Source organism: Numenius arquata, chromosome W (assembly GCF_964106895.1).
Source record: "Numenius arquata chromosome W, bNumArq3.hap1.1, whole genome shotgun sequence".
NCBI lineage: Eukaryota > Metazoa > Chordata > Aves > Charadriiformes > Scolopacidae > Numenius > Numenius arquata.
The window spans coordinates 7,105,889-7,123,421 of NC_133615.1; the positions used below are offsets into that span (position 1 = coordinate 7,105,889).

Here is a 17,533-nt window from a genome sequence, read left to right on the forward strand (position 1 = left end):
GGGCTGTATTAGCTGTGCACTGGCTGGGCTTTCAGAGTACTAGTTTAAGATTTGGACTTACAGTTAAATCCACAAATCATCTATTCTGACAGGACCAGGCACTGCTTCTAACAAAACAGACAAAGGATTTTACCACTCACTGTCTGAAGAAATCATTCAGGATTTCAGAACTGTGCTCTGCTCCTTTCTTAGCCTCATGTAACTCAAGCGTACATCTCTCATCTCTAAAAGAGTATGGCCTAACCCTATGGTTAGATCAGAGTTGAGGAAACTGTGAATTGATATCTTTTCAGATACAGGAGGAAACAGCCTGGATATTTTGCATTGCTGGAAACATGCATCCTGCTTTTCTGCAGAAGACATTGCCACTTGCACCAGTTTGAAGGAAAGGGTGCAGGCCCATAGGTCCAGAAAAACTTTCCAGATGAAGGGTCCCCAGTGGAGAAAAGCCTCTTCCAGCATGGAAGACATTAATGAGCTGCGATCAAAGACCTGCTTCAGCCCTCATGATCTTCTGTAACTAAGCCGCTCCTTGCTCAGTGTGCTGATCTTAGCGAGCTTCTGCTCCCACATGCATTCTGACACATCTAGCTTTTGTCAGGTATTGTATCAGGAGCCTTGCTCTTAACTCTGGGATTGGGATGCTATTGCAGGGAGTAGCTTCCTTAAGTACTGCCAAAGCATAGTGCTGCTTGCCTAAATTATTTTTTTAGAGCTGCTCCAACCACACCACCTTGTTTTCATTTCAGTGACTTGTCCTTATTGCTGGTATGCGCAAAACACCTCAGTGTTCATTTTCAAAGTGTATATACAAGACCACTGACAACATGCATGTGTGCACTGGGGCTTGACCATGGTGTTGCTCCATAGTCTAGGACAGTACTGGTATGACATTCAAGCTGAATTATTCTGCCAAAATCCATCCCTGAACACACATTTTAGGGGATGAATTCACTTTGAGACCATTTTGTCATTTTTATATATGTGTCATTGTGTCATTTTAATAAATGACACAATCCTGAGATTTGTTTTATTTTATTCCTGTTATTTATAGGAGCTGCAATCTATCCACAGAGACCAAATACTGCCCTATGACTTGAGCTCTTTCCCTTTCCTTGATGAAGAAATAGTCAGAGATTAGTGGAATAGTCTAAGAACAAAACCAAATATATAGACATATGTTTGTGTGAAACTTTTGAACAGTAAGTGGGTAAAAACAGTATTTACAAAATTTGAATGGACTAAAAAACCAATCCCCATCAAAGCCTAATTAAATTAGCTAAGTAAATACTGTAGTATAAAATGTTCTGCAATCTAAAAGGAAGAGGAGCTGTCAATATAATCATATTCTCACTGCTGAAGGCCCAGTACATATATATGCCAGCCATGTAGCTAATAGGATGGACAACAATCCTCAAAATAGTTTCTAGTCCCCCAGATTTGAAAAAAAAATTGAACTACCCTATTTTTTAAACTACAAGTACATAAAATCTGACAAATAAAAACTCTCTACCTTGGTTGTTTGGACAATAGGATTAGAATCACTGTTACAGCCAGCCCACATGCTCCAAAGATAACAACTAAGAACCACGGAAACTCAATTTCTGAAACAACAGAACAAAAACACATTAGCAGGAAAATGCATCTTTGTTGCATCTTTAATTTCAACCTTCTCTTCTGTTGACTGAGGATTCCAAAGTCATAAAAACCGATAGGAGAAATTTTGGTTACTTAAATGTGAAAGTTCTGTGTTAAGCAGAAATAAAAATACCCTTTTGGTCTCAACAGTTTCCATATTGCCTTTGTGAATCCACTGAGACTCCTTGCAAAGACAGACTGAGCTTTTTAATATAAACAAGATCTTAGTTCAGACAATATCTGTAGCAAAACAAGCCATGAGGAACATTCCGCCTGCTTGGAACATGCTACCAGTAGTCCTGATGGCGTATAATGCCGCAGATCATGTTACTGCTTGTTAGCCCAAGCTGAGAGAACATTATTAATAGCGTACTAAATCATAGACAAACTAGTCTTCTCTCACAGAAACTAAAATAAGGTGGTGTCAAAAAGAAAAATGTGAATTGGTAGGAATGAATAACAATGCTGGTAAATTAAATGTTTTATTTTTTAAATATTGGCAATTCCATCATACTTATGCTGACACTGTAGAATACAAAGTACAGAGAAATTTATTCTGTCTGCAGCCCTAGATTCTTCTCATTTGTTCCCAATTTTAGGTTTTCCATACAAACTTCACTCATTTTTTGGGCTAAGACATAGTGGACAGGAAGCTTTAGAATTCTGTACATGAACATATTATAAAGCCTTTTGGACAAATAAAAATTTCAGGCATCACTTTTAGCCCTCTGCTCTCAGCTTAGATTTTGACTGGACATGTTTTCAGGCATGAGTATTTAAAGTCCTATTTGAATATGTCTATGTTAGGTCCCTAATTTAATGGAGAACCGGTAACTCCTTGTCACGTCAGTGAGATCTGTGAATGTCCAGCTGCTTCAAAAAGTTAGAATATTACATTTAAATTTAAATACTTAACGTTTAATATGGAAAATTTCAATTTTAATTCTGTGTTCCTAAGGGTAAAATACAAAATGAGTAAGAATAAATTTTGCCACACCATCTTATGGTTTCTCAATTTTCCTTTGTGAATTTCCAACTTATGCCCTAATTCAGCAATACAGTACATGGTGGAGAACTGATCCATCAAATCAGATCACTGCTGCTGTGTGAGATGTATAGAATCATAGAATCATCTAGGTTGGAAGGGACCTCTAAGATCATCTAGCCCAACCATCAACCTAACTGATAAAAAAACCAAAAGAAAACCATACAAAAAAACCCCCCACATTACTAAACTATGTCTCTAAGCACTATGTCAACCTGTCTTTTGAAAACCTCCAGGGATGGTGCCTCAACCACTTCCCTGGGCAGCCCATTCCAATGCTTAATAACCCTTTCAGTGAAAAAATTTTTCCTAATATCCAATCTGAACCTCCCCTGGTGCAGCGTGAGGCCATTTCCTCTTGTCCTATTGCCTGTGACTTGGGAGAAGAGACCAATCCCTGCTTCTCTACAACCTCCTTTCAGATAGTTGTAGAGAGCGATCCCCTCTCGAGGGGATCACCTCAGCCGCCTTTTCTCTAGACTAAACAATCCCAGCTCCCTCAGTCTTTCCTCATAAGACTTGTGCTCTAGACCCCTCACCAGCTTTGTTGCCCTTCTCTGGACCCGCTCCAGCACCTCTTTTTTGTGGTAAGGGGCCCAAAACTGGACACAGTACTTGAGGTGGGGCCTCACCAGTGCCAAGTACAGGGGGACGATCACCTCGCGAGTCCTACTAACCACACTGTTCCTGATACAGGCCAAGGTGCTGTTGGCCTTCTTGGCCACCTGGGCACACTGCTGGCTCATGTTCAGCCAACAGTCGACCAACACCCCTAGGACCTTTTCTGTCGGGCAGCTCTCCAGCCACTCTTCCCCAATCCTGTAGCGCTGCATGGGGTTGTTGTGACCCAAGTGCAGGACTCGGCACTTGGCCTTGTTGAACCTGATGAGGTTAGAATGCCATTGGCCTCGGCCCATCGATCCAGCCTGTCCAGGTCCCTCTGCAAAGCCTTTCTACCCTCCAGCAGGTCGACACTCCCACCTAACTTGGTGTCATCTGCAAACTTACTGAGGGTGCACTCGATCCCCTCGTCCAGATCATTGATGAAGATGTTAAAGAGAACCATATAGATATGGATCAGCTTGTAGAATCTGGGTTGCAGTGACTGAAGAAAACTGTGCTTGTATGATGGCCTTAGATTTTTGTAGTATTTTAATTTTGTTCATATAAAACCTTGACAACTTAATGCAGTTCATATGAAAACCTTGACAAAATAATGCCGCATGGACAGAACATTAGCTGTTCGTATAAATTAAGAACGAAAACTAGTAATACCAAGAGTTAAAAAGGCCAATCTAGCAAGATTTTGAAAGATAAGAGTTATGGGTGGTTTTATTTAACACATCCACTAATACTCTGGAAAATTAAGTGAAGCAGCTTGTTAAAATAATTTGCTGAAGAGTTCATATTTTGAAGAGTTAATTTAGTAGCTCAGACCTGAGAATGCTTTAGGTAAAGGCACTGTCTCATTCTTTTAACAGAAAAAAATGTGGTGCTCAATGGCTGTTTCTTCTGTCTTTAATAGCACTTTAAAAACAGTACAAGACAGAAACAAGAATCAGAAAAACACTGCCCTTGATAGTATCGGGCAGATCAGAAAAGCACATCATTCTGGTAGCAAACTTAGCCAGCAGTATAACACTGTAATAGAAGTGACAATTCTTCTCTTCACTACTGGAGTACTCAGTTTACACAATGAAGTATGAGATTTAACTGTATTTTAGACTCTATATGATGTGCAACAGCAGTTAATATTTCTGATCCTTAAAGCTATCTGTATTTTTTCTCTCTGATGAGCTGGGAAAGTCTTGCTGGGTTTACTTTTGAACTTGTATATGGAGTTTGTACACTATCAATCTCACCAAATGATTTTTATGAAGTAGTCTGAATTATCAATCCATTCAAGCATACAACATCAAAGGCAAGGAAAACCACCACCCCCAATCCCAACACCCAAAAGACAAGAAGACAGCAATGATTATAAAAAGACTTTGCTGCACTTCGCTTATTTACCTTCAGCACAATGAACAAATTCAACATCTGTTTGAGAAATAGATACATAAAGGATTTCACTGAACTCCCCAAATTTTTCGGAGGTACGTTGTCTTGATCGGACTCGTATCTCATAATCTCTTCCCACCTTCAGAGAGTACAGTGGAACCATTGTTGAGAGCCTGGGTTCTAACTGTAAAGACAGAAGGACTGTGATTTATTTTTTTGAGTTGTACTTGCAATTTTACACTGGTTCTTGATTTCAGAAATAAACATGTGAAGACCTTTTTACTGCTTGGAACTGTAAGGATACCATGACAAGAGTTCAGAGAAAATTCACACCATTTACTTTCGACTTAATAGACATCAGGATTTGTTGTGATTCAGAGGACCAAAAGCAGAGAATTCAAGCTCTCTGTAAATACAGTCAGTGAAGAAAAGCAGCTGCTTCCAGTTACATGCCACAGGTAGGTGGTGTGAATATCTCCCATTGATCTTATCAAGTTGTAAATCCTTTTTACTGTTATAACACATTATGGACTTCACAGTGCTAAAAACCTTGTTGAAATAACATGGAAGTCTTAAAACTAGTGCAACAGCCATTACAGAATTAATTTTAAGAATAAAAATGATGTAAAGGCCTTCTAACCTGTATTGCATCTTACAAATGCATCTGGTGGACAACAAATTGACCATGAGGCAGCAATGTGTCCTTGTGGCCAAGAAGGCCAATGGTCTCCTGGGGTGCATTAAAAAGAGCGGGGCCAGCAGGTTGAGGGAGGTCATCCTCCCCCTCTACTCTGCCCTGGTGTCCCGGTTTGAAGTAAAACTGAACCAATTTCCTGTTTTGTAACTTTACATCCTAGCTAGGCCTCCTCTAACTCTCTGAAATTAACGGCATATTGTGGAGAAAACTGCTCGTTCTCAGAGTGATAAGACCAATGTTTGTGCTCCATGCCAAGGAATGGTATGCAGAGAGGCTCTTGCTTATACTTATTGCTATAACAACCAAGGGCAGCCAATTTCGTTATTTGCCCCTTAGAGGGTCGGAAACGGAAAAAACGTAGAGGGGTCACATCGGTGGGGAGGAGTGGACAGGACAGGTGACCCAAACCTGACCAACTGGGGTATTCCATCCCATCTGCCCCATGCTCAGTATAAAAGCTGAGGGATCAAAGGGTCAGCCCCCTTCCTGCAATGGCCGACGTCCAGAGAGGACTCTGTCTGTTCATCTGCCTTTGATCCCGATCCGTGTGTTCCTGACTCCAGAGCTGGAACCCAGTTCCCATCCGTCACCGAGTCCAGTCTGGGACTTCCCCAGTGCCTGCCGGTGACGTGACTGTCATCCTGGGAGCTTGATACGGTTTTGTATAAATTGTATCTATTTCATTATTTTCTTCTTTATTTTTATTTTAATATTAATTCTTCATTAAAGTAGTTTAGTTCATTCTAAACTTCTGAATCTCCTTATCTCTTTCTCCTCCTCTCTCCTCTTTTGGGGGGGAGAAGGGGGGGGAAGGGCCATCTGTCGGTCTGGTTTCGGTAAATTCTGCCGAAACCACGACACCTGGTGAGACCACATCTGGATTACTGTGGCCAGTTCTGGGTTCCCCAGTTCAAGAAAGACAAAGAACTGCTGGAGAGAGTCCAGCGGAGGGCTACAAAGATGATCAAGGGAATGCAGCACCTCTCTTATGAGAAAAGGCTGAGAGACCTGGGTCTGCTTAGCCTAGAGAAGAGAAGACTGAGAGGGGATCTCATCAATGCTTATCAATATCTAAAGGGCAGGTGTCAAGAGGATGGGGCCAGACTCTTCTCAGTGGTGCCTGGTGACAGGACAAGGGACAATGGACGCAAGCTAGAACACAGGAAATTCTGTCTGAATATGAGGAAAAACTTCTTTACTTTGAGGGTGACAAAGCACTGGAACAGGCTGCCCAGAGAGGTTGTGGAGTCTCCGTCTCTGGAGATATTCAAAACCTGCCTGGATGCATTCCTGTCCAGCCTGCTCTAGGTGAACCTGCTTTGGCAGGGAGTTTGGACTAGATGATCTCCGAAGGTCCCTTCCAACCCCTAGCATCCTGTGATTCTGTGTGATTACCTTATTAAAGAAACATGTGACAAACCACAAACCTGCTGTCATGCTGTGCTGTGTGACTGCGCTGCCTGTGTGAGTCTGGCCCTGTAAGAGGGAGTTAAAACAGACTGTGGAGCAACTGTTTGTCACTAGTCAGCTGGATCCCCCGGGATGCTGAGAGTGCTCTCTGGGACTGGGATGGAGGCACCAGAGGCAGAGGCTGGCCCAAGCGTGACAGGCAACACAGCAACCAAGGCAAGGCTTTCACCAACTTTAACAGAAAAATAGTGAAAACTGAGAGATGGGCAGTACCGGGTAAAGGTTCAGAGGTATCCCAGGGAAAGCATAGCACAGGGTCGAGCACCCATACAACACAGTATACCTCATGGAAATATTAGGCTGTATATCTAATGCATTGTAGGGGAATAAGTTTCGCTCCCCCAAACTAGTAAGCCCTGTAGCTCAGCCACGGTGCTGTATGGACACGGTGTTCAGCTCTGGAGTTAGTACTCCATGCTTCCTTGCCCTAAGTGCACTTCACTGCAGTGTGAAACGGACCTTTTCCAGCAGAAATTCAACAAGATAACGAGAGCCAGCAGAGTCTTCCCTGGTCCAGCCCTCTTCACTGAGGACTGAGCTGTGATAACCAATTTCATCCCATGCCAGGTGGATCTGGGCCTGCTGTTTATTTTTTTTTAGTAAGTCAAAAGAACAGCACAATTTTAAAATATGATAAATAACTAAAGGAAAATTAGACTTTCAAGATTCCCTATCACACATACATTTTTAGGTACTTCATAGTTAGACACTTCACTATTAAGTCATCATTCTTCACTACTGCTCAGATGATGTGTGTTTTCACACCTTATTTGAAAAACACAGCAGCTCACAAGGTCTGTATAGCTATTGCTAGCCATGACTAGTTAACTTGGATAGACATAAGAGGGGGCAGAATTTTAGTCTAGTGAATGTAATTGGCAACACTTCAAGATAAGAGTAGAATTTTTTAAAAGAAACTCGGAAAGGAGCTACTAACAATGATGAAAGTTTTTCAAACTGTGAGCCAGATTAAATTTGGCTCTGTCTCATGAACAGCCACTATGCGAGGGTGGGGATTTTATTGTTTTTAGGAAATAAAAAAAAAAAAAAATAATTTTTATCCTCTTATCACTATGACTTATTGTTATAACACTTTACTAATTAATGTTTTTGTCTGCTTTCAATTCATAAGTTCTCTATTTTCAATTAGTAAATGGATTAAAAAAATGAATGATATACATGAAAAATCAAACAAGTTCATCCCAAAAACCTCTAAAAAACTACAAACATGTCTCAGTAAGGGGAAGACTTAGTACAATTTAAGTACTATAAATTAATTTTTGTATCAATTTTTGTATTAGTTATATGTACAAAGCATTATGATATATTTAAGCAAAGATTATCCTTTGTGTATAAAACTAGTAATAACAGTATAACTGGACATCTCTCTCTTTACTGCTTCAACACTCATTACAGAAGATATTTGTAGCAAAGAATACAAAGAGTGAAATTGCTGCTCCGATGCTGTTATTAGGAGTTTTGCAATTGTCTCAGCTGAGACCAAGATTTTGTTAGAAAAATTCTCTTTTGTACTCTAACTGATAGTGTCTCAGGGAATTACGCCATGCTTGTGCTTTTAAGATGAAAGGCACAATAACATACAGTATCTACAGCTGCAGTACAACATAATCTATAGTACCATTTTTCTTGAGGCAAGTATAGTATTAAGCAATTCCTTATCTTTTTTCTGAAAGAAGAAACACTGAACTTCAAACCTTTGCTCTCCTGAGAAGAACTATTCTCAAGGCATGCTGGAATTATTGATGGTGCTGGAGCAAGAATAAAGCTTTATTAGGTTGTTTATATGATTGATACCTAAAGGCTTATAAAAAAAATAAACCTGCATTTTAAAAGTTATCTGTATTGCCACCTGCTTTAGTAAATCCCATAAATACTCTGCATATTTTCAAGGAGTATTGATTTACTGCCTAAACTTAACTCATTTTGTAGGCTTTAAAATACAGAGGCTATACAGTAAGGGTAGCTTAAATCAGTATAGAAAGAAATTCAGTTATAGACATTATAGGCCTGTTTGGCTGTAGACTTACTAATAAGGAGTAGGATAAACAGAAAATGCTAACATTGAGAAGGATCAGAGGTGAGGAGGGTTCCAAGGTCTTTCACAGATGAAGGCCAACCAACCAACCTGACTATGTTTCAGTTGGTAAATTTGCCTTTTGTAGATTAAGACAAATTCATAACAGTATTATCTGCTTTCCTTCTGTCAGTTAACTCACTTCATATTAATAACAAAATAAAGAAAGGGTTCTGCTCTGAAATTATGTTCTTATTGAATTGAACTGGTATTCATTAAGAAGTCTCCATATGCAAATATTCCATTACACACTGGCACTTAGCCTATGCATTCAAGTAAGCTGGGTGCAACTTTTTTTCCCCATAACAGGAAAACTAACTACATGAGAAGTTAGTGATTTTCAAAAGGAAATTTAAAAGATATGGGATATAAACATTTAATATTTTCATGGGTTAGCCATATAGTCACAAATTTAACATTGCTGTCTGATATGAAATCTGTATGTCTTATCTATGTTGCATTGTTTTTACTTGCATATTGTATCAAATTTTAAATTATAACTCAAAGCTTTTCTTTCCTTTTTTTATCTATTGAAACAATATTTATAAATATTAGAACTTTACAGGTACCCTGAAAAATCTGGACTGACACAGTGACATTTTCCAACCATAATATTCCTGTTCCAACTACTAAAAATATCATGCACTGTTTCAAATAGCTGAGGTTTAGGAAAACAACAGAGAAATATTTTATCCTTGAAAAAAATTGTATATATGTGACTATTGCTATACTTCCTAATCTAACACAGGGATTTCAGGGTCTCTTGTTATTATCCTGTGTACCAACTATCTTGACACATAAAGTTACAATATTTGCCAAAAAACTTCAGAAGAATATGGGCATATTGTTTAAGACTTAAGAGACTAAATCATCTAGTTAGCAATTACAAATCTGTTACTTTTCATAACAGTACAAAAGTGTTAGGGACAGAACAAGCCTGCACTGTACTATGACTATCGTATAATAAATATTTGCTTCATACCTCCTTCCATTTTGTCTCATTAACTTCTTTGTACTGCAATTCATACTCCAGAGTAATCCATCCCTTCTGAACATCTGCTGTTGGTGGTGGATCCCATCTTACTTGGATATCCCCATGGATCCCAGTCTGACTAGTATTTAGCAGAGTCCAGTTAAGGTGGACAGGGGGATCAGGTAGTACTGTTTAAACAGAGTATTTGGAATAAAACAGCCAGTTTTCAATGCAAAATGACCATTCTTACTACACACTGTTAAATGATTTCAGGACTAAAAAAGCATATTAACCACACATTTGCTGATTAAAATCTGAAACCTATGATTCAATAACAAAGTCACTACAAGTTTGGCAACAAGAAAGCACCCTGCCATTGGCAGTAGACATGCTCTGCATAAATCTTACCTGAATAAAGAAGACTAAGAATGTATTACCCATTACACTACATTTTCCAGTAGCAGCTTATAAAACACTGAGACGTAAACAGTTCTCCATCAAAACTTAAATTTAGAGTTCTCACTATAAATAAAAACAATAATTGGAGTAACAACAAAAGATAAATTAAATATTTAATAACTACTTCAAAAATAATGTAGAAATATATTGAAAAACTTGTATCTGAAAAATTATTCTAATTTTGCTCAGCTGAAGAAAAGGGAACAGTAGGTATTCTAGTCACTTGAAGGAATAAAGTGTTAATTGTATATACATACACCACTGCTCTGAACAAGCGATAATGTCTGGAAAATCCCAGTCACAATTCATATTGCAATAAATATAAATTCTAGCTTAGAAACGCTAAACATCCTGATTCTGCAGATTAGTGTTGATTCAGGAACAAAAACCTATTTGGTTCCAGAACTTTGCAGAATCAAAATTTTAACGCCATCTGTGCTTACATTGAACAAGGGAACGTAACATCCATTAGAAAGGTCTCAGAGTGACAGCAAAGACAAACTCATCTGCAGACATTTGAGAAACTACTGGTATTCATAAAGAGAAACTACGTATTTGCTTTTATCCTTTTAGCTTTCTTCCAACCTGGGCAATATTTTCTGGTCTGGATCCCTTTACATATGTTACAAAACCAAATCCCTTCCTATATATCGTGGTTTTTAGAAAGTAACCTTTCTGAGAGGGAGAATTTAAATACAGTATGAATAATACGAAAGCTTATGGACTCACACCTATTGTTGTATAAAAATATATAGGTAAAATGCATAATGGAAGCATACCTATTTCATCAACACTGAAACATTTTTCATCAAATACTTCATCTTTATTGGCAAGCTTAACACAATACGGTATCCAAATAGAGGTGTAGGATGTGTTGAAATAACAGCTATTTTCTCCTGCAGTGATATAATCAGGGCATTCTTTCCAGTCTTCATCATTCCTAGAATGACAACAAAAATGAACTATACATGAGAGAAAGATTTATAGATTTTACAAGGTATAAATTATAGATGTCACATGTTGTTGATAAGTCACAACTTCTGTGGAAGTGAGAAATACATGTCAATATTTATTGTGACTTAGAATGAAGCCAAACCACTATCCAAGCAACCTGAATACGTGTTTAGATTCTCGTGTACTGGTAGTGGCATTTCTGTGCTTTGGATGGTGTTTCCAAAAGAACAGTCAAATAGAACATGTCATGCTGGTAGGTGCTAATGACTACCAGCAAGAACAAACTTAGGTAAATTTAATATGCATTTAAGCAACTGTTGTTCAGGCAAAATTAAATTGCAAGAAGATGGCTATCTACATAAAGAGATCCAAAACAGGGAAAGCCAGTCCTTAAGGCAGATAAGTACTGCACCACCTGCAAAGCCAAGGACAGGGGAGTACGTTTCCCTGGGGAACTGAATTGGGATGTAGGCACTGGAGCACTCACACTGGAAAGTGCCTGAATGCTGCAGGATACCTGGCACAAACCAACCCAGGACTGCAGGATGTGAAAGAAGGGAAGAGAAATACAGCGCTGTGAGTGAGGAAGGGCTAAATTCCTTGGGATACAGAACTTCTAAAACACAGGCTTGGAACTACTAGCAAGAAACCCCTTATGTTTTTCCATTCTGACTTTGTTCAAAAAGTCATAAATAAATTCTTTGTAAATCAAAGAATTGCAGCAGGAAATATCACATTCATATATTTCATTTCATCTCTTAAAAAAGACAAAGCAGCAGTTATAAAGAGTGGCATGAATTCTCAGACTGAGAAACACTGCTACTTGTGTAAGGTCATTTTCATACAGCCAAGCTGAAACTATGCAGCAGGTCCAAAACCAAAGAAGTCTTCAGTAAAGCAAAATGGGAACAAACAGATTATCAAAAATATTCTACAGGAAAAGTGACAGACATTTATTCAGTATTTCTGAAGTCTCTTCAGAAAAACAAATCTGCTGTTCTTTATCTCAATACTCTCTCTCAGCCCAAATATAGAGCGAATAGGGATCTTTTCAAAAATCACAGTCTTGGTTTGTTAAAAATATACCGTAAATGCCTTTTCTTACTAAGAGCCATTCAAGATGTACAGAAGGAGGATTAAGCTAAAGCAATTGTGCTAAGTGCAGCCTTCAATACTGGAGCGGGTGCTTAAGAAGTAAAAAGGCAGACACTACATAAATTGAGTAAGAAACATTTCTGCCACAAAGCTTAGCTGATGAGACCAGACACTTTTCCAAAGGAAATGCTGGAGCTCTGCCAGAGTCAGGACTTGATAAAGGTGTACACGGTTAGACACTGTGAGCATCTGTCATTCATTTAGTGGCCAGCCCAGCCCAAACCACGACAGATGCTATGGTTTGCGTTAAGCAGGAGACTGGGTTAGGTGATATATTTCAGTGCATATCAAAGCATATGACTTCTCTCTCTTTTTCTCTTTCTTTCATTGTTTCCATATTATTACCTTTTCATGTACAATAGTTGTATTGTTCCTGGAGCAGTGAGGTTAGAAAAATTTCCATCAGTCCAATAACATGAAAATGTCTCCAGTTCAGGTGATCTGCACTTGCTGATTTGTGGCCACCGCAAAAGGTCTGTCAGGAAAAATGGCAGGGGACAGAATGAGACACATTAAACAAATCCATAAGCCAGGTTAACATGCTGTTAAAATGAAACTCAGCATTTTTATGAGTAATTAACTTTCCTTCCAATTGCTTATGTAAAACAAGGCATGTTTTAAATTCATCTTACATGCATAAACGTAGATGACTATACCTGTAGAAAGCCAAATTTGAAAGATGGGTCAAGCTCTCTTGTGCAGTGTGGAAATGTTAGTATCACAGCTTGACACACAGCATGTGGATATGCCAGCACTGTAGCTGTAGTTCAGTACAGATATACCTGAATTAGCCCTGCACTTGCTTTAAAGAAAGTGTGGTACTGCAGAGCTCAGTATTAGACTAAACACAGGTTAGTATTTACCCAGCTGAGCAGTCTTGCAATGTGTCTACTCATTAGAGTAGCAACCTTGAATTGAGTCCAGGTTTGTGTATACTACATTGTATAGATATAACCTTGCTCTGAGAAAGATAAGGGCAGCTCTAAGCATGTGCCTGTTCTGCCACATGCTGCTTCTATATTCATAATTTCTGTTCTTTGTCAAAACTGAAATGATGTAGGGCCATTAAATGACTGGTACAATTAGTCAGCCTCATCAATCTTTGTGAGAAAAATAAAAACAAAAGTTGCAGGTATGATTCACTGCTTTCAAAGTAAGTACTTAACTTTTTCCTGACTTTTAAGGGTCTAATGAAGCAGTCATTCTAAAATGCCAATGTTTCCTATTTGGTCTGGAAACATTTCCAGAGGGAGATCACATGCACGTGGAAGCATCTACCTCTCTTCACTATCTGGGAAATATGATCATTTATTTAAGAAAATTTCTCCATGAGGCACCTAAAATGTAGATATTAGTCAATTGCTTATGATCGATGAAATGATCACCGGACAGGGAACGACATGATGCTACTGGACTCTGCATGTCAAGACCTTTGCAAATATTTTTGTAGTATCACAACTGTAAATATTTGGTCCAAAATATTTACACTCAAAGTTAGAAAAAAGTATTAAGGTACAGACATCCACATGCACCAGATGCTTCCTACTAGACATGAGGATTTTGTAGCCTTCCTGCATGTTAACTCCTTTATTTATGGCTCAGATAGACACAGCAACTCAATCACAGAATCACAGAATATTTTTGGTTGGATGGGACCTTTGAGATCATCGAGTCCAACCAACAAAAAAAAAAACAAAACAAAACCCCACACCACCAAAACAAAAAAAACAAACAAACAAACAAAAAATCCCAGAACACCAAACACCAAAACAAACGCCCACAACCACACACCACACCCACCCACAAACAGACACAAACCAACAATCTCGGGCACTAGAGCATGCCCTGAAGTGCCATGTCTACACATTTCTTAAATACCTCCAGGGATGGCGACTCCACCACCTCTCTGGGCAGGCTGTTCCAGTGCCTGACCACTCTCTCAGTCAAGTAATTCTTCCTAATACCTAATCTAAACCTCCTCTGCCGCAACTTTAGACCATTTCCTCTGGTCCTGTCATTATTCCCTTGGGAGAAGAGGCCAACACCCACCTCTCTACACCCTCCTTTCAGGTAGTTGTAGAGGGCAATGAGGTCTCCCCTCAGCCTCCTCTTCTCCAAACTAAACATGCCCAGTTCCCTCAGCCTCTCCTCATATGACTTGTTCTCTAGACCCCTCACCAGCTTGGTGGCTCTCCTCTGGACACACTCCAGCACTTCAATGTCCTTCCTGCAGTGAGGGGCCCAGAACTGAACACAGCACTCGAGGTGAGGCCTCACCAGCGCCGAGTACAGAGGCACGATCACTTCCCTGGTCCTGCTGGCCACGCTATTCCTGATACAGGCCAGGATGCCGTTGGCCTTCTTGGCCACCTGGGCACACTGCTGGCTCATGTTAAGCCGGCTGTCCACCAATACCCCCAGGTCCTTTTCTGCTGGGCAGCTTTCCAGCCACTCTTCCCCAAGCCTGTAGCGTTGCCTGGGGTTGTTGTGACCGAAATGCAGGACCCGGCACTTGGCCTTATTAAACCTCATCCCATTGGCCTTGGCCCATTGATCCAACCTGTCCAGGTCCCTCTGTAGAGCCTGCCGACCCTCAAGCAGATCAACACTCCCACCTAGTGCCTAATTGCCAGAACAATTTGAATTTCTTTGCCTTAATGGTTCAAATTGTGTACTCTACATTCTACACTGCCAAGCATCTACATCAGGCAGTAAGTAATACATGAATATTCATAGAATCATAGAATCATAGAATTATAGAATATCTCAAGTTGGAAGGGACCCATAGGGATTATCAAGTCCAACTCCCTGCTCCTCACAGGACTACCTAAAATTAAACCATATGACTAGGGGCATCATCCAGACACTCCTTGAACTCTGACGTGCTTGGTGCCATGACCACTTCCCTGGGGAGCCTGTTCCAGTGACTGACCACCCTCTCAGTGAAGAACCTTTTCCTAATGTCCAATCTGAACTTCCCCTGATGCTGCTTCATACCATTTCCACGTGTACTATCACTGGTCCCCTTGAGGAAGGTGTAGACTGCAATGAGGTCACCCCTCAGCTTTCTCTTCTCCAAGCTGAACAAACCAAGTGACCTCAGCTGCTCCTCATAAGTCTTGCCCTCAAGGCCTTTCACCATTTTGGTCACCCTCCTCTGGACACACTCTAATAGTTTGATGTCCTTCTTATATCGAGGCACCCAAAACTGCACATGATACTCGAGGTGGGGCTGCACCAGTGCAGCATAGAGTGGGACAATCACCTCCCTCCACTGGCTAGCTATGCTGTGCTCGATGCACCCCAGGACACATTTTAGCTTTTTGGCTGCCAGGGCACGCTGCTGACTCATATTCAACTTGCCATCAACCCAAACCCCCAGATCTCTTTCCATGAGACTGCTCTCCAGCCTCTCGTTCCCCAATTTGTATGTATAACCAGGATTACCCTGTCCCAGGTGGAGAATCTGGCACTTGCTCTTGTTAAATTTCATATGGTTGGTGATTGCCCAGCTCTCTAGTCTATCCAGATCTCTCTGTAAGGCCTCTCTACCCTTGAGGGAGCCCACAGCTCCTCCTAGTTTAGTATCATTGGCAAACTTACTTAATATACATTTGATTCCTGCATCCAGATCATTTATAAAAAAATGAAAGACCACTGGCCCTAAAATTGAGTCCTGCAGAACCCCACTGGTGACTGGCTTCCAGCCTGATGTAACCCCATTTACTATAACTCTTTGAGCCTGACCCATCAACCAATTACTCACCTATTGTATTATGGACTTGTCTAGCTGTGTGCTGGACATTTTGTCCAGAAGGCTACTGTGAGAGACAATATCAAAAGCTTTGCTAAAATAAAAAAAAACCACCCACATCTACTGGCTTCCCTTGGTCAACTAGATGGATGACCTTCGGTTTTGCTCATCCCATATCATTGCCTTATTTAACACTTTGGACATTGAAGAAGGCCTGAAAAAGTGTGTGTAAATAAGAGATTTTGTAAGTCTGGTGGCTTATTCTTCCCCACCAAATTATTTAAAATTCTTCTCGCCAACTTAAAATAACTGATGTTTGAATAGAAAGATTTAAACAAAGAGGGGTTTTTTCTGTTCCTTAGCCAGCATGTCACATTTCACTGAACTTTCTAGACATTTCTTTTTTAAATTGAAAAAAAATATTAAATGAAGTGTTGCAGCAAATGGGAGAAATCACACTGTTCTTTTTCAGAAAGTATTGAAATTAAACATTTTAACTATTGCACCTGGTTTTGTTTGGTATGGTATTCAATATTTGACAGCTTTGGCCTAAATCCCCAAATGCTTTTGGTTGACCCTGATTTGAGTTTTTACACATTTTTACACCATTTATCAAGCAATTTTCACCTGGTTAAAACCAGCATATGATCATGAAATTGCAAACTATTATAATATAGATAAAAGATAAATCAGAATAAAAGATTCAAGAACAGTACTATATTTATAACTTTTTAAATTCAGGAATGTTTCAGAATTCAAACTTGAACTTTCTTTTCTTTTAATGGAAAAACAAACAATTGTTTAAAAAAAAAGAAAGAAAAAGAAATGAAATTTTGTGTCTCTGCTTCAGAGACATGAGTAAAATTGCCTCAATTGATTAATGCCTATAATCAACAAGATATGAGTCTCTCCCTTCTTCTATAAATAGATAGTGTGCATGTTGCGACGGAGGGAAGACAGGGTCACTCAATATGAGTGATCAGCAAGCTTCGTTTATTGAATAGTACAGCCGTCTTTTATGCTTCGTTATAATTAGCTAATACATATTCTGCAATACATCTTTCTGATTGGCCTGTCCTCCAAACTTCAACCCCGCCCTTAGTTCCTTCTTTACAGTTACTTTCATCCTCTTTTCCCATGCCTGAGCAGCTGCAATCTCCCTGTTATCATACAACAGTTACAGTCAAGGACAGGGTGTCCTTGCCAGCTCAGCAGTTACGGGGGCTGAATCCGATGTTTCTCAAGTTCTTGCTCGGCCAGCTGGATCATGTCTACGCGACCCTTCTCAGCTA

General features: G+C 39.8%; 1 protein-coding gene across 1 annotated transcript in view; it reads right to left on the reverse strand.

Annotated features, from left to right (window-relative positions):
• Positions 1-17,533, reverse strand: part of LOC141476557 (growth hormone receptor-like) — a 103,573-nt gene that overhangs the window by 5,191 nt on the left and 80,849 nt on the right. The window contains exons 2-6 of the mRNA XM_074165247.1: positions 12,833-12,962; positions 11,158-11,318; positions 9,929-10,107; positions 4,697-4,868; positions 1,514-1,604 (exon numbers count right to left, since the gene is read on the reverse strand). Of these exons, the coding sequence (XP_074021348.1) occupies positions 1,514-1,604; positions 4,697-4,868; positions 9,929-10,107; positions 11,158-11,318; positions 12,833-12,962 (733 nt within the window). The remainder of the gene's footprint in view (positions 1-1,513; positions 1,605-4,696; positions 4,869-9,928; positions 10,108-11,157; positions 11,319-12,832; positions 12,963-17,533) is intronic.